Source organism: Onychomys torridus, chromosome 9 (genome assembly GCF_903995425.1).
Source record: "Onychomys torridus chromosome 9, mOncTor1.1, whole genome shotgun sequence".
Taxonomy (NCBI): Eukaryota; Metazoa; Chordata; class Mammalia; order Rodentia; family Cricetidae; genus Onychomys; species Onychomys torridus.
The window spans coordinates 109,494,741-109,520,611 of record NC_050451.1 but is presented as its reverse complement, the minus strand read 5'-3'; the positions used below and the strand labels follow the sequence as shown (position 1 = coordinate 109,520,611).

The 25,871-nt window shown below is 45.4% G+C and overlaps 1 protein-coding gene across 26 annotated transcripts in view; it reads left to right on the top strand.

The window, feature by feature from the left end:
* The window catches only part of Dock9 (dedicator of cytokinesis 9), a 273,772-nt gene that overhangs the window by 206,881 nt on the left and 41,020 nt on the right, over window positions 1–25,871 (top strand). For 10 of the 26 annotated variants that reach the window (XM_036199716.1, XM_036199728.1, XM_036199717.1 and 7 more), the window contains exons 34-41: window positions 5,146–5,279; window positions 8,620–8,734; window positions 11,024–11,090; window positions 12,587–12,634; window positions 14,972–15,108; window positions 23,051–23,166; window positions 25,384–25,521; window positions 25,637–25,819. In XM_036199716.1, the coding sequence (XP_036055609.1) occupies window positions 5,146–5,279; window positions 8,620–8,734; window positions 11,024–11,090; window positions 12,587–12,634; window positions 14,972–15,108; window positions 23,051–23,166; window positions 25,384–25,521; window positions 25,637–25,819 (938 nt within the window). Of the gene's footprint in view, window positions 1–5,145; window positions 5,280–8,619; window positions 8,735–11,023; window positions 11,091–12,586; window positions 12,635–14,971; window positions 15,109–15,596; window positions 15,641–23,027; window positions 23,167–25,383; window positions 25,522–25,636; window positions 25,820–25,871 lie in introns of those variants that run through there. The other 16 variants (XM_036199731.1, XM_036199724.1, XM_036199720.1 and 13 more) reach the window with 4 other exon arrangements.

The window sequence follows — 25,871 nt, the reverse complement described above, 5'->3', positions numbered from 1 at the left end:
ACTTGGACTTTGTGCCGTGGATGTTCTCCTGGTTGTGGTGTTTCACTGTGACCCAAGTCTCTCCGGCACTACTCTGGATTCTCATGAGTCCTAAACAGGGTCACGCCTACCCTTGCTGCTGCGTTACCTTTGTCCAGTGCTTTTCAGCTGATTGACTTTTAAATCTGGATTGGATTCTTTTGGTTTTTTTAGAGAGGGTTTCTCTGTGTAGTTTTGTGCCTGTCCTGGAACTCACTTTAGAGACCAGGCTGGCCTTGAACTCACAGAGATCCGCCTGCCTCTGCTTCCCGAGTGCTGGGATTAAAGGCATGCGCCACCACGGCCCGGCTGGATTGGATTCTTTATGCTTTTAGAAGCAGACTGTCTGCAGGTTTTGGGGTGAGAGGAAGATTTACCTGTAATGCTGGTGAGCTAGATGAGTGTGACAGTCTTGTTCATAATTCTGAAGGAGACAGCAGTTTGTGGCTGGGATTTGATCCTAAATATCGGTTTTCAGAAGTCGTCTGTTCTGTACCTTTTTTCCTCCTCCATAAGAAAAACAGCCCCATGGGAAGGAAAACAGATGGCCTAAATCAAGACTCAAGGAGAGAAGTCTGTCTGTGAGAAAATGCACCTATTTATAGTCTGACTAATTAAGCTGCAGCTTTATGAAGATAACAATGATGCAAACAGTGGAGTACATATGCATGCACATACAGATAAAATCAAGGGATTTTAACAGGGGGTTCACACTCCAATTCTGTCTCTAGTTCCGCCTCTGCTAACCACACTTTGAAAATGTGAAGCATCCTCCTGTGGCTAGTGGTTCTGCCATCCCTTAGTGCTACAAATTCATGGGACAGGAAAAGACATGCCTCTTATCTACTAAATTCACAGGACTCAATCAGCCTCCTGAGTCAGTACTCTTACCTTCTTCTCCACTGTTAATACATCATTTTACGGAGAAGACAATGTAGTGAGAGGGGACTGTACATTAGAAAGCCCATGCCGGCGTCTGGATCTGTGCTATACTACCAGTCCCAGGCCTGGAGCTGTCTGTGTTTATGAATAACTTTCATGGTTATAGTCCCCCTTTCTGTATATAGCTGTATATAGAAAGATTTTATGGATTAAAAGCTGATACATAATAAATGCTGGGAGCAGAGGGAGGCCCACGGTAAGTGTTCCACAAATGTTCACTGTTGTGGGAAATTTCGTGTTTCTGCCCTGCTCTGCACGGGCGCTGAGCCACTGCTGTGAGTAGGGGGTGACCTTTAGAGGGTTTTACTGCGGTGTTCCCAGCACCAGCCTAGCTCCAACAGGTGTAGCTTTGCATCTTGGCTCCACTGCAACTGGAGCCCCTTCGGGGTGTTTTAACTCCTGCAGCCTCTGTGTCCTTATAGCTAAGTGATCATTGTCAGGAATAAAAAGCTACTACAGTGTGGAGGGTGGTTGCCATGGAAAACATGCGCTGTCATTGTTACAGCTAGTTTGGTTGTGTTGTTGTATACATGCCTTATAATGCACTCTCAGGGCCAAATAGATGAGTCCAAAGCCTACTGATGTGTTTGGAAGTCTTTCTTTGGCCAGGACTTGATAGGACCACCAGGGAGACATGGTAGACTTTGTTCAAGTGACCAGGACTTGATAGGACCACCAGGGAGACATGGCAGACTTTGTACAAGTGACCAGGACTTGATAGGACCACCAGGGAAACATGGCAGACTTCATAGAAGTGACCAGGACTTGATAGGACCACCAGGGAAACATGGTAGACTTTGTACAAGTGACCAGGACTTGACAGAACCACCGGGGAGACATGGCAGGCTTTGTAGAAGTGACCAGGACTTGACAGGACCACCGGGGAGACATGGCAGACTTTGTACAAGTGACCAAGCCACAATGAGAGGGTATTTGGCTCATCTGATTCTCTCTTATTCAGAATTCACAGTGTCCAGTTCAGAATTCAGTATTAGGATTTGAGAGTCCTTGGGAAGGTAGCAAGGAGGTACTGGGTATCCTTAGCATGACCCGAATGTCAATGGAACTGTACTGCTGTGCATACGTGGTGCAGTTATGAAAGGGGCTTGTGACTGATCTGCCTCTTTTCATTCTTTGGTCTTGAACTTCCAGACCCAAATCCACCTTTTCAGAAGGTGACCACAGCAGCCTTCTCTGAACTTCCTCCCATCTAACAGCACTGATCCTTATTCTTTGTAGAAATATCTTCAGGAGAAGTCCCACTGGGGAACTGGGTTTGCTGCTAGGTTTGGGTTCTGTTCTGGATGCTATAGCAGCTGCTACTCATGAAGGAGCCTCCAGATGACTGGAGTCCTGGGGTTTGTCCTTCTGTAAACTGTGAAGAAGTCACGTTCCCAAGCATCCGGAGAACAAGTCCCTCAGGTGTCTTCAGAGTATGGGAATCCTAGAACTGATTCCTGGATAAAACTCACTCTAAGCTTCCTCCCGCTTCCAAGGACAGCCCTTCTTAGATTCACATTTCCCTCCCACCTGCTCTATACAAATAGAAGAGAGAAGAACCGAACTTTATTTTAGTCATATGTTGTTAAGGTTTTAAAACCTATTCCCTGTGGGCTGGAGAGATAGCTCAGTGGTGAGGAGCACTTGCTGCTCTTGCAGAGGACCTGGGTTCTGTTCCCAGCACCCAGTGGCTTATTCATCTGTCCATCCGTCCATCCATCCATCCAACCTAAGAGTGTGTCAGCCTGTGTGAGCCCATTCTCCCACTGAAATCTGCAGTGGCCTGTTGACTTTGCAGTAGCAGTGTTTTTGGCTTGGGTCTTCATTTCCAGAGGATCTAATGCCCTCTTCTGGCCTCTGTGTGCAAGAGCTCATACATGCAGCCAGAACAGCCATATGCATAAAATAAAAATAATCTTTGAAGTCATTTCCTATGCAACTGACATCACTGTATTAATGTCTGAAATAAATGTACAGTAATAAAATAGTTTTAAAAAATACTTGGATATGTAAAAAACTAAAGTAATTCTCTTGGGGAGGACACAAACATACATACACCTGCATGCATGCACGAGCACACACACATTGAGAGAACTAAATAAGCATGCTCGTTTTGAGTTACTACATTTGCATCTGTTTGCCTTAAATTAGACCTGCAATTTGAATCAGGTTTGAAAATCCAAGAATGGTGGGTATAGTGTCCATTTCTTGACCCTTTCCCCCCCGAGCTCCGTGTCCTACCTCCACTGTGAGCTATGATTGTTTGAAAAGAAGTATAATTACCATGTGGTCATATCATGCATTTCCTTTCTCTCCCTATAGAAAAGGTGTTATATTTTCTTCATAAGGTTGTCACTCATTCTTGTGACAGTCCGTAGTGCTGGGTCATGCAGCCTTGAATGTACTTTACAGTAAATGCTAGGAAGGGAGAAGGGTTTACATGTGTGTGACACACCATCTTTAGTCATCAAGGTCAACTCCAGTTGGTCTCAGTCCATTAGCAGTGAAATTTAAAACTATGACAGCCAAAAGACTTAGAAAAACTGAGCGTGGCTTATTCATCTGTCCATCCATCTATCCAACTTAGGAGTATCTCAGCCTGTATGAGCCCATTCTCCCACTGAAATCTGCAGTGGCCTGTTGACTTTGCAGTAGTGGTATTTTTGGCTTGGGTCTTCAACACCATGTTCCCACAGCTGCTAAGCACAGTGCCAAGAGCCTCCTCTAATGCCATCTGCAAAATCTGGCCTTTCTACTGAAGGACTGTTGGTTCACAGGATGCTAAGTCCAAAAAGTCATTTTTAGTGTATAATTTATTTAATCTTATCTAAGCAGGAAGCTAATTCCTTACCTTAAGAAATCTCCATAGCTCCCAGGTGGAGACCAGTTTCTACCTTCAAATACTGTTGTATCATACATGTGAAAATTTCATTCCCAAGTGAGATTTCCTTCCTTCCCTTATTTATAGCAGACATTGCCAAATATTTTCAGTTTACAGATTAAGGGTGGATCTAACTGTCATAATTTTTCATGGTATCTTCAAGTCAAAACTAGTAACATTGTTTATCAGAATTTACTTCTCAAGGGTTGGAGATTTAGCTCAGTGGTAGAGCACTTGCCTAGCAATCATAAGGCCCTGGGTTCGATCCTCAGCTCAAAAAAAAAAAAAAAACAAAACAAAACAGAATTTACTTCTCTGTTTACAGTGTTGTTTGGGCAGGCCTTAAAAACAAATAGTACTTACATCCCTGCAACTTCCAGTAGGCCTTTCAGAAACAATGTGCGTAAATTTAAGGAAAAAATACTTTGATTTCATTTGTAGTGACTTCAGGCTGTTACTAGTGGGTTGTTTATACCTTATGGATACTTGGTTTCCATACTTCAGAATCAAATTGTTCACTTCTGGTTCACATCCAAAACTTGCTTTTTACCATTGCAAAATACCAAAATAACAAATACCAGCTGCAGGAAGCTATGACATCAGCAGAGGAAGCAAAGCAGGGTCCTCTGTTGAAATGCAGTCTCTGGCCAGTGTCACGTGTCATTGTGGGTCCTTAAAATTTTTAAATGTCCCATTGCACTTCCTGAGAATTTCCTGAGGCAGCTCAGCATACAGGTTGCACACTGATATAGTTTACTTTTTGATTAATTGTTTTGGCTGGATTTAATTTATGCTTTTTCTTTTTGAATCCTATTCTGAAATAATGTATGCTACTTTAGTCTGAGCAAACAAAGGTAGCTTCTAGTGAGTGAAATAACAGTGTTTCATATGGAAGGTTATTTTGATCTCACTCTGTAATGGCCTGGGTTCTCAAAAGGTGATGTAAGTGACAGACTGGAGAGTTAGCTCAGTGGTTAGAAGTACCTGCTGCTCTTGCAGAGGACCTAGGTTCAGTTCCCAGCACCCACATGTTCGCTCAGAACTGTCACTCCAGTACCAGGACATCTGCCCCCTCTTCTGGCCCCACAGGCACTTTACACACACAGTGTATATACATACATGCAGACAAACACACACATAAAATTAAAATAAATGTTTTTCAAAGGTGAAATAATTTAATACAACTCTCAAGTCATGTCCTTGTGGAAAAATGCCAGCCATGAAAGCAGTGCCTCTTGAAATTGCCCTTATCTGTATTGTGTGCTGTCTAACCCAAACTGGGTCTTGCTTTAATTTCCACTCAGCGTCTCCATACACAGCCTCAACCCCCAACATCAACAGTGTGAGAAACGCAGAGTCAAGAGGGTCTCTCGTCAGCACAGACTCGGGCAGCAGCCTTCTGGACAGGAACCCTGAGAAGAGCAATTCCCTGGATAAGGTGATTTCTTTTCACTTGACACAGTGTTCCTGTGTACTGGGTGTAGCCAGAGTAACCTGCTTGGCGTTCTGCAGTTTATTACATGTGACCTTGGGGTTGTTTTTAAATACCTTCCTCAGCATGTGGACGATGGCAGGAGACTTTCCTCACGTTGTGGCTCGGACCTCAGAATGCTTGTGTCATCATTGTGACTTTTAGCTTGCCGCTGGTAACTGACAACCAGAGCCCTGTCATGGAGCTTTGTAGCCACGGAGTCCCCTGAAACCCTGATTCCTGTTTCCAGGGTCTCAAACCCAGGCAGTATTTACAGTGGAGCAGACAGGAGCAAATGATTCTGCCCTCTTGTTGTCGTTATGCCTTTCAGATCCAAGGCCCCCGAAACAGATGGGTTTACCTTGTCAGTGCTGAGCCGAGGCTGAACCACTCCAGTTACCCTGTGCCCGCCCCTGACATCTAGTTACACTGTGCCCGCTCCTGACATCTAGTTACACTGTGCCCACTCCTGACACTCCAGTTACACTGTGCCCACTCCTGACACTCTAGTTACACTGTGCCCACTCCTGACACTCTAGTTACACTGTGCCCGCTCCTGACATCTAGTTACACTGTGCCCGCTCCTGACATCTAGTTACACTGTGCCCGCTCCTGACACTCTAGTTACACTGTGCCCACTCCTGACACTCTAGTTACACTGTGCCCACTCCTGACACTCTAGTTACACTGTGCCCGCTCCTGACATCTAGTTACACTGTGCCCGCTCCTGACATCTAGTTACACTGTGCCCACTCCTCACACTCTAGTTACACTGTGCCCGCTCCTGACATCTAGTTACACTGTGCCCGCTCCTCACACTCTAGTTACACTGTGCCCGCTCCTGACACTCTAGTTACACTGTGCCCGCTCCTGACATCTAGTTACACTGTGCCCGCTCCTGACATCTAGTTACACTGTGCCCGCTCCTCACACTCTAGTTACACTGTGCCCGCTCCTGACACTCTAGTTACACTGTGCCCGCTCCTGACATCTAGTTACACTGTGCCCGCCCCTGACATCTAGTTACACTGTGCCCGCTCCTGACACTCCAGTTACACTGTGCCCGCTCCTGACACTCTAGTTACACTGTGCCCGCTCCTGACACTCTAGTTACACTGTGCCCGCTCCTCACACTCTAGTTACACTGTGCCCGCCCCTGACATCTAGTTACACTGTGCCCGCCCCTGACATCTAGTTACACTGTGCCCGCTCCTGACATCTAGTTACACTGTGCCCGCTCCTGACACTCTAGTTACACTGTGCCCGCTCCTGACATCTAGTTACACTGTGCCCGCCCCTGACACTCTAGTTACACTGTGCCCGCTCCTGACATCTAGTTACACTGTGCCCGCCCCTGACACTCTAGTTACACTGTGCCCGCTCCTGACACTCCAGACTGTGCCCACTCCTGACATCTAGTTACACTGTGCCCGCTCCTGACACTCTAGTTACACTGTGCCGCCCCTGACATCTAGTTACACTGTGCCCGCCCCTGACATCTAGTTACACTGTGCCCGCCCTGACATCTAGTTACACTGTGCCCGCTCCTGACACTCTAGTTACACTGTGCCCGCTCCTGACATCTAGTTACACTGTGCCCGCTCCTGACACTCTAGTTACACTGTGCCCGCTCCTGACATCTAGTTACACTGTGCCCGCTCCTGACACTCTAGTTACACTGTGCCCACTCCTGACACTCCAGTTACTGTGCCCACTCCTGACATCTAGTTACACTGTGCCCGCTCCTGACACTCTAGTTACACTGTGCCCGCTCCTGACATACACTCTCTTCATTCCACCAAATCTTTCCTGTTCACATTACTGTAACCTCAGCCTTCCTAGAACCTTGTAGGAAAAGATAAAGGTTGATATTAACTGGGGACCTGGTAGATTGGTATTTCTTGGGGCTCTGTGTCCCTAAGTTACTTCAAGTTATAAGAAAGCTTCTACCATTAAACAGGCATTTGGGGATATGTTCCTCATTCCCAGGACATCCTTCCTCAACCTCAGCATCAGGTTTGTGACCTTGTCACAGACTCTGTGACAGGCGTTGCCATGGTTATCTTTAAGCACACATGTGTCAAGACGTGGCCATCTCAGTCTGGGTTTGTCATGATGTGTTGAACTTTTCCCTTGACCCCAACATGCTTTCGTGTGTAGAGGGACAAGCTGCTCCGGAGGCACTCCGCTTGTGTTGTGCCCAGTGCTGGAGAGGAGGAGAGCTGCCAGTCAGCCAGGAAAAACCGGGTCACCGTGGACTTTTCCCTTCTGACAGTCCCACCTTTGCCAGAGGAAACTTTGCATGCGGCACCCGTCTTCTCCCCGCAAGAAGTACTGAGTTCCCTTGTCAGCTCTCTACACGGTTCAGGGCTCGATGACACCCTACACTTTTACCACTAATGACAGTTGTATTTCCCCCTTACATAAAAACCATTGCACATCTTATTAGTTGAATCTGCTCATTATATATATATATTCCCCTCAATTGACCACCAACACCTTGAAAAAAACATCTTTTCTTGATGATTTTATTTTTCCATTTGGTACTTGGCAAAAAAAATAAATAAATAAAAATAAAAAATAAAGATTTCTTGATTTAAGTTGGAAATACAGCCTGAAGGGTTGTTTTAGTTTTCTGTGCCCTTGAAGGGAGCTAAGATTCTTACTCAGCTGTTTCGGCGTGAACCTGAGCCTGCTGTTTCTAGTGGTAAAACTGGCCGCATCCTCAGTCCCTAGCTCTCTGATATTGCTGTATTAATAGGCTGACTGCAGAGCGGCCTCACCTGTTTAGGGTGGTCGGTAGTGCTGTGTGTCCGTGTGTGTCCCTTTGGGTGACTGTCATGGGTTTCTCCATCCACCCCCACAGCACACCCATGCTGTGCCCTGAATGACAGGCCTCAGCGGCAGGCTTCTGGGCTGGTGTGTAGCCACTCCTCAGGCTCACCTTGCTCTTCTGAGATGAGGGTTACGTGGTGCCTTCGGAGTCCTCCCTCCCAGAGTGGATCCTCGTGGACATGTGTTCGGTTTTTTGCATGAGATTTTACTTGGCATTTCAGATCTTCTTCCCCCTTGGCATAATGAAAACTGTTCCTCGGGTGTGAAGTTTATGCCTTCCGGCTTGTCCCTTAGGGCTGGAGGCAGCCGCAGTTGTGTGTTACACCTAGGTGAGAGGTGTCTTGGTGAAGCTGTGCTGTGGGGTACCAGTCCTTTGCAGTGTGTATGCTCTGCCTCAAAGCTCAAGAATCTTTTTCTTCAGAGGGAGATGTGAGCATCACCAAGTAGAGAACTTACCTGCATTTCCTTTCAGCATCAGCAGAGCGGCACGCTGGGAAATTCTGTGGTTCGCTGTGACAAACTGGACCAGTCCGAGATTAAGAGTCTGCTGATGTGCTTCCTCTATGTGCTGAAAAGCATGTCTGACGGTGGGTGGAGTCAGGACAGCTGGCTGCTTTCCTGGTTTCCGTAAATCATTTTAGGTGGCATTTAGTTGAAAAAGTTTCAAATATTTAAGAGAATTTCATCTTTGTTTTTTAATGTGTGTTAATTTGCTACACACAGTAGAAATAGAAGTCTTGAAGTAGAAAATCAGTTACTTTTGTTCTAGAAAACAAATTCTAAAGTGGAAATGGGACATTTGGGGTTTAATACAGTGTTTCACATGGCCTAAGCTGGACTTTCGTAGCAAAAAGTGACTTTGAACTTCTGATTCTCTTACCTTCACCTCCAGAGCCCTGGGATTAGGCACAGGCTACCACACCTGGTTTCCAGTTTATGCAGTGATAAAGACTGAAACCAGGGCTTCCAGATAGGTCCCGTTCTAGAAATCCAGGGTCATAAAAAATATTCTCCATATTCTCTTTAAAGGGCATCATTGAAAATTTTCAGCCAACCCTAGAAATCCACGTGGTCTGGATTTGCATGTGTGGTGTAGAGGCAAGGGAGAAAATGGCCCCGGAAGATATTCACCAGACGATGAAGTCAGTCTTACTCCACTGTAGCCTCTCGCCCTTTCCTTTTCCACTTCAGTGGGTCCATGTGCCCTGTGTGTCCTCAAACTCCGTCATTCTCGAGTAGCCCGAATCCAGAGCCAGGACTGTCAGAAGCATTGCTGGCCGTTGGCTGTTCTGTCTGGTGTATGCTAGTGGTGGCCACAGATGCATGCTGGGCCACTCACTGTGAGGCTCCTCGGGCTCACCTTTCTGAGGTGACTAGCCTCAACTCACCAGTTTGTCTGTCTGAGCTGAGAACCCTCCAAGTAGAAGCTCACACCCTTAATGTTAGTCACATGCATCAAACCTGGCCTAGAATTGTGACCACTTGATAAAGTCTGTGTTCAGCCATGATTCTTTAGGTAGGGAAATGGGAGCCTCTGATGGTACATCTGTGAGAACTTAAGTCGTCTGTGTGGGGTCAGAGTGAGGATTGGATGGCAGCATTCCTGTGAAATTGGGACAGCACCTAGCACAACCTGGCACAGCTTCTTGCCATGTATTCCATGTCTCCCTTCCTGTCCCTGCCCCTGGTGAATGTAGAATAAGACCTACAGCCACTGGTCTCTTTGCTCATCTCAGCCTCCAAGGACCGAGTCATTTTCCTGGTTTTCAGCATCGTGTAAGATATATCAGATGAGAGTACTCTTGTACAGTGCCCAGTCAAGAGGGTTCACACAGATTTCAATGTGTTAGGCATTGATTATCCTGGATCAATTTCAAGAATTTCTCCTATAGATGTAACTGGTCGTACATGTGAAAACTCCATGTGACAGGGTGTTCAGCAAAGGATGCTTATAATAGAATCAGCTTAGAGAGAAAAACAGCCTTGCCATAAAGTCCATCAATAGAGACTGGTTGATTCCGTTACAGTAGCCCATAGAGGATACTCTGCAGCTTGGAAACAACTGAGTAGAACCAATTTGTATTGTTCTTTTAAAACTCAAAGGCAGGGCCCAGAGAGATGGCTCAGCTGTTAAAAGCAGGTGCTGCTCCTGCAGAGGACCCAAGTTCAGTTCCCAGCACCTACAGTGGACAGCTCACAATAGCCTGAAGCTCCAGCTCCATGGATGAGATGCTATCTAGCCTCCAGAGGCACCTGCACTCATGTGCACAAACCCAACACAGACACACATAATACATATAATTAAAAATAAATCTGGACTGGAGAGATGGCTCAGAGGTTAAGAGCACTGGCTGCTCTTCCAGAGGTCCTGAGTTCAATTCCCAGCAACCACATGGTGGCTCACAACCATCTGTAATGAGATCTGGTGCCCTCTTCTGGCATGCAGGCAGAACAGTGTATACATAATAATTAAAAAATTTAAAAATAAATAAATAAATAAATCTAAAATAAAAACAAAGCAGCATTGTTTTCATTTTCAACAGATCCCATGAAGAGGAGGGAAGGGCCCTATAGAAGGAAATAGAGAGGCTGGCTGTGGATATTATGGCCTCTTATGATCTTCAGATTTTCTAGTCTGTTTAAGAGCACACTATGTACAAGTTAAATGGATGGGCTTGTACTATAATATAGCACTAGGTAATTTATTATTAAAGTTCAAGAGTTTGAGTGTTGAATAAGCCTGCTGTGGTGTTATCCAGAAGAGCCCACCAGTGTGGTTTGCCTTTTGGTTTTATATATATATATATATATTGTATATAGTGTATATCCATATATAATGTATATTATGATTCTGACCAAATAAATGCTTACTTTAGATGCGCTGTTTACATACTGGAACAAGGCTTCAACTGCTGAGCTGATGGACTTCTTTACAATATCTGAGTGAGTGATTTTCCTTACCTCGTGCCCTCTTATCTTCCCAGCTGGGAGGTGTAAGGGAAACGTGTCCTCGGGCAGGATGTAGCACATGGCACACAGTTTCCTCCGTGAGTCACTCAACAATGGCCCGCCTTTAGAAATAGAAATAATTGCTGTGGTTGATGAGAAACCTCTGAGCTTAAACTTAGATAGAATTGTACAAAATGTTTTCACAGCATTGGTGGCTACTGTTTTGGTTTTTTTTATGTTAAATCTAGAACCTATCTTATCTACTCGGGATGAGTTTCTGATTCATTTAAGCTCTTTATTTTTAGAAACACAGATGGGGGGGGGTTGGGGATTTAACTCAGTGGTAGAGCGCTTGCCTAGCAAGCACAAGGCCCTGGGTTCGATCCTCAGCTCCACATACAAAAAAAAAAACCAAAAAACAAAACAAAAAAAGAAACACAGATCCATAGCACTTTATCTAAAACTGCTAAGGGCAGATAATTTTCAAACTCAGAATTTGGGCCACTTTTGAAAATTTACACTTTGGGTTTATCAGCCTGTAATAGCATCTCAGACAGCAAAATACGCTATACCGCAGTAAAAGAAAGAAAATGTTTCAGTTCTTTTATGATTATTCAGTTTGGACTTGAGTACATGATGACTTAAGCAGCCTTGTGTTGGTTAGTTAGGTACAAAATGTATTTAAAGAAACTCAGTGGGACCCTTGTTCTCTGGGCTTTGTGTATATTACAACTGTGAGGGAAGGCCAGGGTCCTGTCCTGCTGACAGGAGTGGCCTGTCCCTGGCCAACTTCAGTGGGGAGATTGTTTTGCTTGAACCTGGAGAACTCATTGTATTTGTTACCTCTTATTAAAAGGCATAGTTTTTGTTTTTGCTTTTGTTTTGTTTTGGTTTTTGGTTTTTTGGTTTTTCGAGACAGGGTTTCTCTGTGTAGTTTTGCGCCTTTCCTGGAACTTGCTTTAGAGACCAGGCTGGCCTCGAATTCACAGAGATCTGCCTGCCTCTGCCTCCCGAGTGCTGGGATTACAGGCCTGCACCACCACCGCCCGGCATAAAAAGGCATGGTTTTTAAGGTTCAGTTTTGGGGCACTTGATGCCTGTAATGGGCCATTCCATATGCTTGAGCCAAAAGAGAGAACTCCTTGTATGGACTCAAATGAGGAAGTAGTAGTAACACCGTGACATGGGAGGTCTCCAACACACTTCAAGGCACACTGCCGTGGACGAGTCAGCCAGTCCTGAAGGGGTGAATGAATGCCTTTGTTCTGTTCTGCTCCATCTGTGACCTCAGTTCTGATGGCTGCACGTGTATGTGTGCCTCCCCTGATGTACAAATGTCTTTGGGTGGAGGACCTTACAGAAAATTCCTGAAAGCCAAGGGTTAAGGGCTAAGTTAGTCACCAATACACTCTTATTATTGTTAGTAGACTTAAGCAGTGGTCTGAGCACAGTTTTAACTCTACCTTCTCTAATGGTTGTCATGTCTGCAGAGTCTGCCTGCACCAGTTCCAGTACATGGGGAAACGCTACATAGCCAGGTACTGTGGGGCAGCGACCTGTGAAATGTCGTTTTCTGTGAGGCTGTGAGAATGGTCGTCTGTGGTGATTGGCAGGTGGGGTCCACATAAGCAGCCAGCAACCTTAGGTTGCTATCACGGAAGCGTCCAGGGGTCTCTGTCAGCATTCCTGCATTCCTTCTGTCTGGTTTGGTCCTGTACCCTCCCAGGAGATCATCTGTAGGGAACTGTCTCTAACACGCTTCCACCTCCGTCTCTTTCTCCTCTCCATACTTCCTGTCATGTGTTCTCTGCTTCTTCGGCGAGTTCTTGTCCTGTCTGGCTTTAACATTGTCCCTGCTCCCAACCAAGAAGATGTCCTTTTTCTTGTTCATCATAAAGAGGATGTTTTCATCCTGTGTCACTGGCCTTTAATATGGAGCCTTCCCTTGGTTCTGACCACTCAGTGAGCGCCCTGTGTTCTTGTCTCATCGGAACTCTGTTGAGTACCCTGTCTCCCCACTGGCCTGGCCTGCCTACTTTCTCCATCTCAGGAGCACTAGAGGTTCCTCCCAGATGTATGGCTGGCAGCCCTTCTCGGGGGCACCTCCTCCCAGCACAGCCAGGCCCTTCCTTCCCCTGCCCTGTCGCCATCCCGTGTACCTGCTGTGTGTCTTTCTGTGTCGGGGGTGGGGTGGGGTCATTCAAAGCATCATCCTGTTGTTTTTTAACAGTTTGATCATAAGCAAACTACATTGGTTTTAAGGAAGTCTGCCAAGTCTAGTTTTAATTGAGATTTGTTTTCCTTATGGTTTAGAGCCGTGAAACAGAGCAGACATTAATTAACAGACACTGTGTTTGAATGTGGTTGGCTTTTTATGCCGGTACTGTCCCTTCTGGAGATATCTGAGAACCTTTCAGGATTATTATATTTTATGTTAAGAAATGAAAGCTTGTGTCCTCTTTTAAGAAGAAACAAATTTAGTGAGATCATTTTGCACTTTCCTCTTATTAATATTTTGTTTTAATTGAAATTTGGTAGTTTTCAAGTTTCCTAGTCTTAACCTCTGTTTTTCTCACTACTGGAATTTTATGTTTGTTTTTGAGTACCAAAATGCAAGTATATACAGGGTGCCTTATGTCAATCAGCATGCCTTGACTCCCTCACTGCTGCCCTGCCCTGTGAGCATGGGCAGACAGCATCTGCTAACCACCAAAAGCCCTGTGCTTGGCAACTGTCACACCTTCTTGGTGATCTCTGCCAGTTACATCACAGTAAGGCGTCTGGACAGTGTTCTGCCAAGTAGGAGAAGAGCCCTGAGCCTAAACCGGTAACTGTGGGAAGCTCCTCTGCTGGTTCCTCCCTGACAAAATAGTTCAGAATTTGTAAAGTGGTTCTTTCTTTTCCATCTCCATAGTGGATATAAATTTAGCTTCTGGAGGAAAATTTGTCACTTTGTAAGCCCCTGTATATATTTGCATAGAATATGGACTAATTAAGAGTGGGTGGACGGGGAGGCGGGAGTAGAGGCAGGGTTTACTTTGTCCTTGCACTGTGGAAAGATCACTCCCTGCTTTGTACAAACATTGTCATGGTCTCTGCTGCATGTGACCACGATCTCGAACCATGACATGAACGTTGTCAGTGTTTACCGTCCACAATGGTGTGGTTGTATGAACACTGTGCCTTCTCCTTGTCACCGGGAAGGGACCCAGCAGCATGCTGTTAATGAAAGTCCATGCATGTCCCTGTTCTACACACGGTAACACAGTCAGGGGCACAGTTGGCTCCGGGATGGGGGACAGGTGTCAGAGTCTGGTTCCGTCTGGTGATGGTACACAGTAGGGAAGTGAGCTGTCTGATTGCTAACCCAGACACATGTCTGTTTTCTCTACTCGGCTGCTTGACAAGTTTAACCAAGTGTGTGGCACTTCCTCCTGCTTGGGTAAGAATACAGGTGTTCAGCTGACTCATGTAACCCTACCATTGCATGTGCCCTCCGCTTCTTCTGGTGCATTGTTCAATTAGAATAACGTTTTGCTCATGCCACATACAATTCAGAGAGGTTTGCAATGTTTTCTTAGTTGTCGGATGCTGACCGTTGTCTCCACACTGGAGCGATGCTCTTTGTTTGGAAAAGTCGCATCTCCACCGTACTTTCTCACAATGAGAAAGGCTCAGTGCCTTTGCTTGAGTTTGCTTCTTCGGAGTGCTTTGCTGTGCCCTGTGTCGGAGCTGCCGGCTGTCTGTGTCCCTGGCCACTTGGCTTCGTGTAGCCCGGCTGCTCCTGTGCCATGTCTCAGCTTGACTAATGCTCCTGTCCCGCTTTTTGTAACACATCTAACGTTTGCTTCTATCCCATTTCACTCATGTTACAGGAACCAGGAGGGGTTGGGACCCATAGGTCATGATCGAAAGTCTCAGACATTGCCTGTTTCCCGTAACAGAACAGGAATGATGCATGCCAGATTGCAGCAGCTGGGCAGCCTGGATAACTCTGTCACTTTTAACCACAGTAAGTCCCATGCCATACCATCGTAACAGCCAGCCATCTCTGTGCCGTCTCAGAGGGGACAGCCCGGCCACACCGTACCAGTACCACATCACCAACTTGATTTTTCTTCCAGAGCAAAACAATTAGGAAGAAGAGTTCCCTTCCTAGGAGGAGAGTCCTGAGCAGTGAGGGGGTGACAGAATGTGGAGCCCAATCAACTGCGGCACCGTCTGAAATGCTTAGATACTGCCCAACTCCAGACAAAGTGCAGCAGATTTGATGGCCAGACATGGTCCTGCGTTTTAAATTTATTGCATGCATTTGATTTTATCCCCCCACCCCCTGGCACATCTGGGTCAGACCCATTTGCCTCCTCTGCCCGGTGTGTGTAATTGGTTGAGCACCCACATTCTGACATTCCGCCTACAAATGAATGTTAAGCCCGTGAGTCAATCTGCAAGGGTGTGAAAAAGCATCCAGTAACAAAGTGACTTTTTCTGTGTTTTCAGTGTGAGAAAGATATCAAGTGTGCTTGGGATTTCTGTAGACAATGGTAAGATTTAATCAGGTTGGGGTCTGCTTCCCAGGCCGCTTCTCTTGCAACCAAGACCTTTTCGTTCATCTTGCCTTCCTAACTGTGGGCTTTCCTAACTTCACAATAGAGATCCTACTAGTACGTGGGACCATCTTTGAAATTTACTTCTGTCAGTCCCCCAGACAGCTTCATGTGCTGTTTCTAGGCATTTCGGTGTTTTAATCTACATAAGAGTTTCTCAAAGCAGAAAACCTAACCAGCTACACAGCACATAAGAAATTCATGAGACCATCTATGAAGTCCCTCTCCTGTGCCTGTTGTTTTCTCAAGACCTCTCTCCTTCTTCTCTCGAGCATGGCACAGCTAGTTCCTGTTCTAGAAAAACCCGTGCTCTCATTCCCAGCACTGTCGTTAATACATGGTTATTAATATCTTCCCATCATCTCTAATCACAATAATTCCATCCGCTGTGGTTGTCACACCTTTTTCTTCATGCAGGCTTAGCATAAAGACCAATATTCCCACCACCTTGTATTGGAAATAGTCCCAAGAAAGGTAACATGAAGTGAGGAATCAAAACACAGTGTTTCTCAGGTGTGGTGGCACTCACCTTTAATACCAGCACTCAGGAAGCAGAAGCAGGTGGATGGCTCTCTGTGAGCTCAAGGCGAGCCTACTCTGTATATAGAATTTGAGGCCAGCCAAAGTTACATGGTGATATCCTGTGTCAAAAAAAAAAAAAAAAATACAAAATTTGGACTGGAGAGATGGCTCAGTGGTTGAGAGCATTGTCTGTTCCTCCAGAGGACCTGGGTTTGATTCTCAGCATCCACATGATAGCTCAGAACCATCTGTAGCTCCAGTCCCAGGGACTTCTGGCCTAGCATGTGGTACACAGACATACATGCAGACAAAGACATTCATACACATACTTTTTTTTTAAAAGCACACAAAGCAAAGCAACAAACGAATGCAGCAGCTTCCCACACTTCCACCACAAAGTTAAACCCTAACAGTCTCACCCTGGGGTCCAGGCTTCACTTAGATTGGTGCCATGCCAGTCCGCCACCTCTGGACTGAGAGCCCCCAAATTCTGGGTCTGTGCTCTTACACATAGGAGTAGGATGCACATTGATGATACATTTGAGGCTATAATACTTGCATTTCCTAACCCTTTGTCTATTGCATGCGGTGAACAAGGAGTTAAAGCAACAAAAGCCAGGAGGCTTGTCATGTTTTACTTTTCGTGTTTTGCAGTAGAAATGCAGTCCCCCTGTGACGTGCTGGACTGTTGGAGTTCACTTTCCCCAGATGATTGATGTAACAGTAATTTACTCTCTGCTGAAGTAAATGCAGAAACATTGGGGGATTTTTGCACTGGTGAACGAAGGCCCCGTCTCTAGAGATAGTCATTGTCAGATGCAGAGGTGACAGAGCGGCAGAGATAGTCATTGTCAGATGCAGAGGTGACAGAGCGGCGAGGAGGCCGCCTCTTCCTGCAGATGGATGCAGCAGCAGGAGCTTGAGGTGCAGGACAGAGACAGTGGGCTGGGCTGCTGCAAAATCAGCATACCACTGCAGCTGCTTCCTCTCCCTGCAGCCCACGTTGAAGCTGGCACCCCTGCCTTCCGGTCACACTGTCCTCAGTCACGTTTTCCCGCTTTAGCAGGAAGTAGCGTTCTTCGACTCCTTCGGCCTTCACTTGCGTCTCCACAGTCCCTCTTCCTGAATTGTTTCTCCTCTTTGCTGAGTTTCTCTTCATGGATTCTTCCAGGACTCAGTCTTTCTCTCGAGCTTTAGTTTAGATTAGGTGGCGTTAGCCTTTCCCACTGACACCTATTTCAGCTCCACGTGGAACTTGGTCAAAAACCTGCAAAGAGAATGAATGTCTGCTGTATTATGTGTACAATGTATATGGTTTACATGCATGCATACATAGCTGCTCATCTCTACCTAGGTATTCTGGGGAAGCTTGGGGACATGTGTGTCCCTTTGCAAAACAAAAACAAAAAACAAAAAAAAACCTTATTTAGCAGTAAATACAGCATCTTCTGTTAATATGGCCAATATGATGTAGAGCCCATCAGTGGGCAGCCTGCCAGGGACATGAAGAGACTAATGTGAAGATCTCTCAGTGGCCCTTTCTTCCCTTTTTGTCAGACGTCATCTTGGACAGCAGGGGGCAACAGAGGCCTGTGACTAGCCGGTCTTCTGTAGGCCTGGCTGCCTGTGCTCTTCCCTAACTCCAGAGAGAAGGATGTAGGAAAATCTACCATGTATGCTGCCCTTGGGCATTTCTGAAAAAGGTGTAACTTAATAGGTCATCTGAGATGGCAGTCTATCACTAATTAATGTTTATTGCAACTGAATTGACTCAGAGTTAAGAGTGAAAGGTGCCAATTCCTGCTTGAGGTTAACCGTCTTGATATCCTTAGAAAGGACATGAACATGTGTCCCACGGTCTTCAGGTGCCTTCACAGTTTGAGGCTGTATACTTAGTGCCATTTTCAGATTCAGGTAGCCCTTATTCCGCATTTTCCTTAAAGAAGAGGAAGCCCATGCCGTGATTCCTGTGAGCTTGTACCTCATGGCTCTGGCCACAGATAACTCTAAGCATGTCTGTTTTCTTATGTGAATCATGGGGAGCTGGCAAATGGTATCATTTTGCCATAGAATATTATTCTTTATTCTATATCCTTGCTCATCTGTGAGGAAAACCTTCTTGGAAATTAAATTGGAGGGGGTAAATAGCTGACTGTTGATTATGTTTATATTTTTTACATAAAATATGTTGGCACCTCCTGAAGCCATATGTGATTAGTTAATGTATCTGAGATGGCAGGGTCCTCATCTGTGGAATCCCTTCAGCAAGAGAGAGTCCTTGTCATTCCGTGTTTGTGTTATACCCCCAGACTTACTGTTTTTCTGGATTTGTATTGTGATCCAGAAAGGGGGGGAGTCAAAATAAAAATATAGAATTTGGCTCCATAGAGGACAGGCAGCCATGGAAATGGAAACACAGCCCGAGAGACTGTGGGTCTGACCGCTCACGCATCCTGACTGTCAGAAGGCGATGTGGCCCAGGGCTCCTGCCCCAACCACTCTGGTGAAGTTACAGATGGAGTCAGCAGGGTGGGTGGAGCTCTCAGGCAAGGTGGATTTGTAAACTACAGCCAGGTTAATTAAACATAAACCTAACAGATGACATGGAGGTGTGCTCATTTTTGGTCTCTGAGTGTTCAAAATACTTTGAGATTTTAAACAAGTCTTGGTTTGTGTGGGAGACCTGTTCCCACTTTTAACCCAGGGTACTCTTGAGGAGGGAGAAGTGAGAAATATTTAGATAGAAGGAGAGAGGGGAAGAGAGACAGATAGAAACACAGAATAGCTCAGGAGGGCCTGGATCCTTAGCCGCTGGCCCATTCTGTCTCTTCTAAAGGCCTTTTTAGAGGAATGCCAAGGAGTGGAGCAAAGACCTCCCCCTAGCACAGCCAAGTGCAGACCCTTCCAAACACCTGGTACCCATGCACATGGTCAAGCCATCCTCTACTGCAGCTCTGCTGGGAAAGCTCAGTTCTCACTAGGAACCTTCATAGGCCTCCACAGCTCTGCTGGGCTGATGGCTCTGTTGGAGAAGTACTTGCTGTATAAACATGAAGACCCAGGTTGAGATTCCCACTGTCTACATAAAAGCTGCTGTGCATTGGTAACCCCTGCCCAGGGTGTATGGAGGCTGGAGGATCCTAAGGGCTCACTGGCCAGCCGTTCTAGCCAGTGCAGCAAGCTCCAGTAGAGGCGGAAGAAATAAGTTGGAGATGGGTGGTGAAGTTGCTCAGCCACTAAAGGCACTTGCTGCTAAACCTGGCCACTGGAGTTTGACCTCCAGGGCCCATGCAGTAAAAAGAGAGAGAGCTTACTTCTGTAGATGGCCCTCTCCCCTCCAAACATTCACACCCATGTTATCTTCAAGTAAAGAAACGTAGTTTTAAATTTTCTTAATAAAATGTAAAGCAGTGGAGGAAGACATACAGTGTTTACCTCTGCCTCCACGCACGTTCACATCACACACAAATACACAATTTTAAAATTAAAAACATATAAAAGTCTTATCATAGGCGTGACAGTGGTTTGAAGCTTTTATAAGTTTGAGCTGGGAATGCTGAGGACTTCCCAAACAGCCCACAACACACCACCCAAAGATGTCACCCCATGTCCTGTTGCTCCTGTAGGCTGAGCAAGGGTGGAGAAAATCCACACCATGTTGCAGCGTGCTGCTGCCTCCTAGTGGAAGCAGTAGTAATTACAACACACTCTTGGCTGACCTTTGGTCTGGGACATAGCCTAGCAAAGTCTGGATGACAAGAATGGGGATTGAGTTTGATCCCTAGACCCCACAATAGAACAAAAACAGCCATGTATGGTGGTGGTGGCACACTTGTTGAGGACAGGCGACTCCTTGGGACTTATGTATAGCCAGCCTGGCATGTTTGGTGGGCCCCAGGCCAGTGAGACACACTGAGAAAGACCTGAGATGGTGGGCTTGTGTGAGCCATACCACTCAACTCAGCCTTCAGTTAAGAAATCTTGGTCTCTAAAGACCGCTCTTGGACTTACTAATGTTTCTTTTTCCTGTGTTCTCTAGTGTGACTGTTGATAGCATCTTCTATCTGAGACATTCTATCTCAGGCATCTGTGACTGAGGACAGTCTGAGCTGCCATTTAGTGTTAGGGATCTTAAAAGGATGAACATTAGTTTAAGAACTCTGCTGAGTCAAGGCCATGTGACAAGCTGAGAGGACAGGTTTCCATATGACCCAGACAGACACATTCTCCACAAATCTGGCTTAATCCCTTTTCTTTGGGTTTTGTTTCATTTTTGTGACTTTTAATTAATTTTTTCGTTAATGTACAGAATAAATAGGTTTCATTATGACATTTTTATACCTGTATATCATTATACTGTTCTCATATATGCACCCACCCCAGTAGCCATCTCCAACCCCCTATCCCCATTCTTGCTGACCCCAAGAGGTTGATAGATGGTGTCATGGCTCTCTTGTCATTGCCATGTTTCTGTACATGTGTACATAATTCTGTCACTTAAGTAGCCTGACACATTGGTTCTGTGTTTTTAAAACAACCCATGTTAAATTCTGATTCTGTTTCCAGGCCTTGGGTCAGGTCAATGCTATAGGGATTGCTCAGTAGGAGGCCCTCTCATTTATAATGGCTATCGGCATGCATTTAGTCTGAATGTTTTACAGAAAGAAAGTGGTAATTCTATAAAGAAAAATAAATAAGGTCGCCACTAAACCACATTCTTTTCAAACTCTTAGCCCAGACCACAACTCCCTGAGAGTGGACAGCAACTTCCTTAAAGGTCCCTGAAGCCTATGGGAATGTTTTGGCTGGTCTGATCACAGGTGTTGATGTTTTGGGTTTTGTCCCCTTTTTCCACAGTTTGTATCTCTAAGAATATTCGTCAATCCTTCTTTCACTGTCCCGTCATCTTATCCCACCACACACCACACCAGCCCCTAAAGGAATGCCTTGGTTTATGTAAAGGCAGTGCAGTGGCATTAGTACCCCCAAATAGCCATCTTTCTTTTCTTTACACAACTGCTTGTTCAAAAACAGACTAACAAAGGCTGGAGAGATGGCTCAGTGGTTAAGAGCACTGGCTGCTCTTCCAGAGGTCCTGAATTCAATTCCCAGCAACCGCATGGTGGCTCACACCATCTGTAGTGAGATCTGATGCTCTGTTCTGGAGTGCACACATACATGCAGAACACTGTATGCATAGTAAATAAATACATCTTTAAAAATGAACAAACAAAAAAAGGATCGGAATTAACATGGTGTCTAATATATCCTATATCCTCATGAAGAGGGAAATAGCCCTGATGCAGGAGAACAGAGAACTACAGACATAAAAGCTCATAACTACCTGTTGAAAAACAGAGTTGAATGAATACACTTGGTAGTCTGCATGGCAGTCTCAAAGCACCTCCGTGGCTTTAAAAGCTCCTCTCTAGCATTGGCAGAACTGTAATTCTCACATTTTTTTTTCAGTCAGAACAAAGTCCAGCTATTCTCTTTTCCTTTTATTTGACTGTATCAGTCCTCTGATGTAGTGACCCAAAAAGGAATTTGGAGTATAGCTTCAGGGTGGGGGTGGGGTGAGGTAGGGGGCGGTTCCCATTAATAATCTCAAGGAAATTCTATTGGTTTTTCTATATTTTTCTGATCTCTGAACTAATGTCTCTTCTTTGGAGTATTAAAAAAAAAAAAGAAAAGAAAAAACCAATTAGTAAGTGTTGCTTTCTCTATCACTCCTTGGAGAAAGTCATCACATTATGTCCTGTACTGCCATCTTTCTGGGTAAACTAGACACCATGGTAACATCTTTACATCCTCTCCATGTGTTTCTGCTAATGCATTCCATTTCATAGTTTAATATCTCAAATTGTATGCCAAACTGCATTTATATCATTACTAAATTGATTTTGCAGCCACTGTTGAAGATTGCAGTTTAAATTGTGTATGATGTAGCTAAATTTACCTGACAGGCCTTTCTGGTCCTTTCCTTTCCATCAGCATTTCTTTGTAATATATTGGCTTTTATGCTTTTTATTAAAGCAAGTAGAAGACTATTTGCAGTACAGTCAACTCTTGATTATCACTCATGATTCTACTAAATGCAGGCCTTAGTGCTACTGACTTAATGTTTTATGTCACTCACTTTGTCCTGGGCACATTTCTGTGGGCCTCACAATACTGATGAATTTATCCTCACTACAGCCCTTTGAAGTGTGGATACTTTGTCCCTGTTCTACAGATGGGGATGCCAAAGTGTAAAGGGGTCAGCTGACTTGCCTAACACCAGAGAGTAAGTCGTAGAGCTAGATGGAGTGGCCAGCCATGAGCCCCATCTCAGGTTCCTTTCACCATGGGGTGCTTGGGACGTTGTCAGCACCCCAGCCACTGTGACAGCTCAGTCGTGCAGCTGGTGAACTGCAGCTGGTTTTGGTGGGCGTGATGGCACTACCACCTTACTACCTGATGATCTTGGTCAAGCCCCGTAGCTTACCTGTGCCTCTGTCCTTGTCTGCAAAAGGTATTTAACAAGGTGCATTCTTTTCAGGGCTGCTGAGTAACGAGATAATAACATGACAGCATTCTCAGACTCAGCTGGCACCGATTGAGCGCCCTGTAAATGGCTGCTGCTGTCACTGAGCCCCCAGAGTTGGAAAAGAGGCATCATTGAATGGAAACACTGTTAATGCCAACTCCCTCCAAAAGCGAAGCGGGAGATGGGCTCTGAGAAAAGGACCTGCTGTAGATAATCAAAAGTTGACTGTCACTGTCGTATCCCACCAGACCTGTTGCCTGAACCCCCAGACAGTAATGCTGTGTCGATTCACACAGGCTATGGCCACTCAGAGGCGGATGTCCTTCACCAGTCACTTCTGGAAGCCAACATTGCTACCGAGGTTTGCCTCACCACTCTGGACACGCTCTCTCTGTTCACACTGGCCTTTAAGGTTTGTATTAGATGCACACTGTTCAAGGTCAGAGTTTTTACCTGCTAAATCCATTCTGCATATAAAGCTCAACCACCACGCATGCCTGGTGTGCCCTTACTTCAGCTGCTTTTGCTCCTGTGAGGAGACTGCAGACCTCTGGCTCCCCTCACAGCTTCCTCACAGTGAGTCACTGCAGTTCCCATTCTTACATAGAATCAAGCTTAAGTGGCCCCTAGAGGCAGCTGTCTTGGCTAGAAGAAAGTATTTATCCTAAGCCCTCCATATGATAAATGTGGGAACCTAACCAGACGTTTCTGCTCTGAGTGTCTTAAGCAAAGCCAAATGTCTTCAATTAGATATTTAAAGAGAGGTGAGTTAAGCGTAAACTCATCTTTTCAAATTATTCATTTATTACTAAATTAAGTGGCAAAAGCATGTCATGGAAAAGAAATGAGAGAGTTTTGGTCTTGTTCTTAAATATAGCAAATAATGATTAAGTCACTGGTGCAGGTTCTGCAAGTCTCCCTGTATTTTTTTTTTTTTTTTTTTTTTTTTTTTTGTAGGAGGGAGAGGTACAAACCCAGTTTAAAAAAACATTTTTTTTAGTTAGTATACAACATGATGGGTTTAATTGTGATATATTTATACATATATACCATTGCACCATGTTCTGTCTTGTTAGGAGCCTAACACTTCCAGTCAACGGTCCCTTCTATTTCTAGTATAGAAACAAACATTGAGTTGATGTTCATATCTATGAGTATTGGAGCCATATGTTTAATTACAAGGGTATTAGGGAACTGTATCCAGGGTCATGCTCCATTGTGTTTTCTCTACTTATTGTGAAACACACTTCTTGGGCTGAGGGCATAACTCGATTGTTACAGTATTTGCCTAGAATGTATGAGGCTCTAGGTTTGATCGCCAGTATCCCAATCTAGATGTGTCAGTGTGTGCATGTGATCCTATCACCTGGGAGATAGAGATAGAGGATCACAAGTTCAAGGTCGTCCTTGTCTATGTAGAGGGCGAGGCCAGCCTGGGCTACATGAGACTAGCTTAAAAGAATTGCTTTTGCTTTACTAGTGACACTAAAAATAATGATCTCCCTTCAATATCATGTCACATGTTACTATAGTATGTTCTCTCCTTAGGTGCCAAGTTCCCCCTGGCCCCAATTAAGCATGTTACTAGGAACTCAGTTGAGACACAGGGGGATACCCACACTCAACAAATGCATCCGTAGGAGCAACGTCTACTTTCATGGAGCCCTCCTCCTGTGGCTGCCACAGAAATGTCAGTTCTCTGGCCCAGGCCCTAACATGATAAATCAGAAGCTCCGAGTGTGAGGTCCAAACCCCACAGTTGGAGAAGCGCGCTCTACTAGAACCACAGAGCGATCTTGGAATCTCTCTCTCTGTATAATTTTAGTGTGAAAGTCTAGGCAGTGGAGGGTCTGAGTGTGAATATGTTCAACCATGTGCATTGTATTTGTGTTGAGCACAAATCCTTTAGTCCAGAGTAGCAGTGGCAACGTGTCTCCTTGCTCTCTGACTGGACCCTGCCACATGAACAGGCACACAGGCAAAAAGGCTACTATAGCCCAAGAGCATCATGGGCATCCCTCCCTCTCCTGGCAGCTAATAATTGGCAATTGCTCTGTGGCTGGTTTTGTACCTACCCCCTTCCTCCATTCTGGGATTTCTGACCTCAGTTTGTTACAGTCGGAATACAAGTTACTTTAGAGTTGCTGACTCACAAACGAGACTGTCAGGCTCAGTTTACCTGTGTGGTGCCTGACTAAAGCCTATGCATGCGGTCCCTCCAAGCTGTCTGATTATAGCAAAGCTGAATGCCCAGGACGCCAGGCTGGCGAAGGACATTGGGAGGACAGGATTCATGGTTATTACTTCAGTGTTGTTCCCCACTCCATGTTAGAATTAAGATACCCCCAAATGTCACCTCCAGAGTCAGCTGTTAAAATAAGTGTGTGTGAACACAGTTAGCACTAAGCCTGCAAACCATACTGCAGTTTTCTAGAATACCTGCACCAAGTGGTCCATGTTCTGATGGACTTGCTTGAACTACAGGAGCATCCTGTGCTTTCCTGGGCACTTGTAGCAGAAATTTTTATCTCTGTGCCTGGAAGATACAGTCTTTGAGGGTATATGTCGTGTGACGTCTTCAAGATGTTAAACATGTCTCTCTAACAGTGATGTCAATGTGTATTTTCAGAACCAGCTCTTGGCTGACCATGGACATAATCCTCTCATGAAGAAAGTTTTTGATGTCTACCTGTGTTTTCTTCAAAAACACCAGTCAGAAATGGCTTTAAAAAATGTCTTTACTGCCTTAAGGTCATTGATTTATAAGGTAGGTTACTCTGAGGCCACGGTGTACTGATGGTCCGGGTTTCTGGCCTTCTGCCTGAGCTGAGGACTTCTGGAGTGCTGACCCCGCTGGTCTGTCTGCCTGGGTTCTGTTCTAGTTCCCTTCAGCGTTCTATGAGGGCCGAGCAGACATGTGTGCCTCTCTGTGCTACGAGATGCTGAAATGCTGCAACTCCAAACTGGGCTCTATCCGCACCGACGCTTCGCAGCTGCTGTACTTCCTGATGAGGAACAACTTTGACTACACGGGGAAGAAGTCCTTCGTCCGGACACACTTACAGGTGTGCGCTCTGGCTCCACCAGGGCACAGGTGCCGTCCTGTCTCCTTGACGT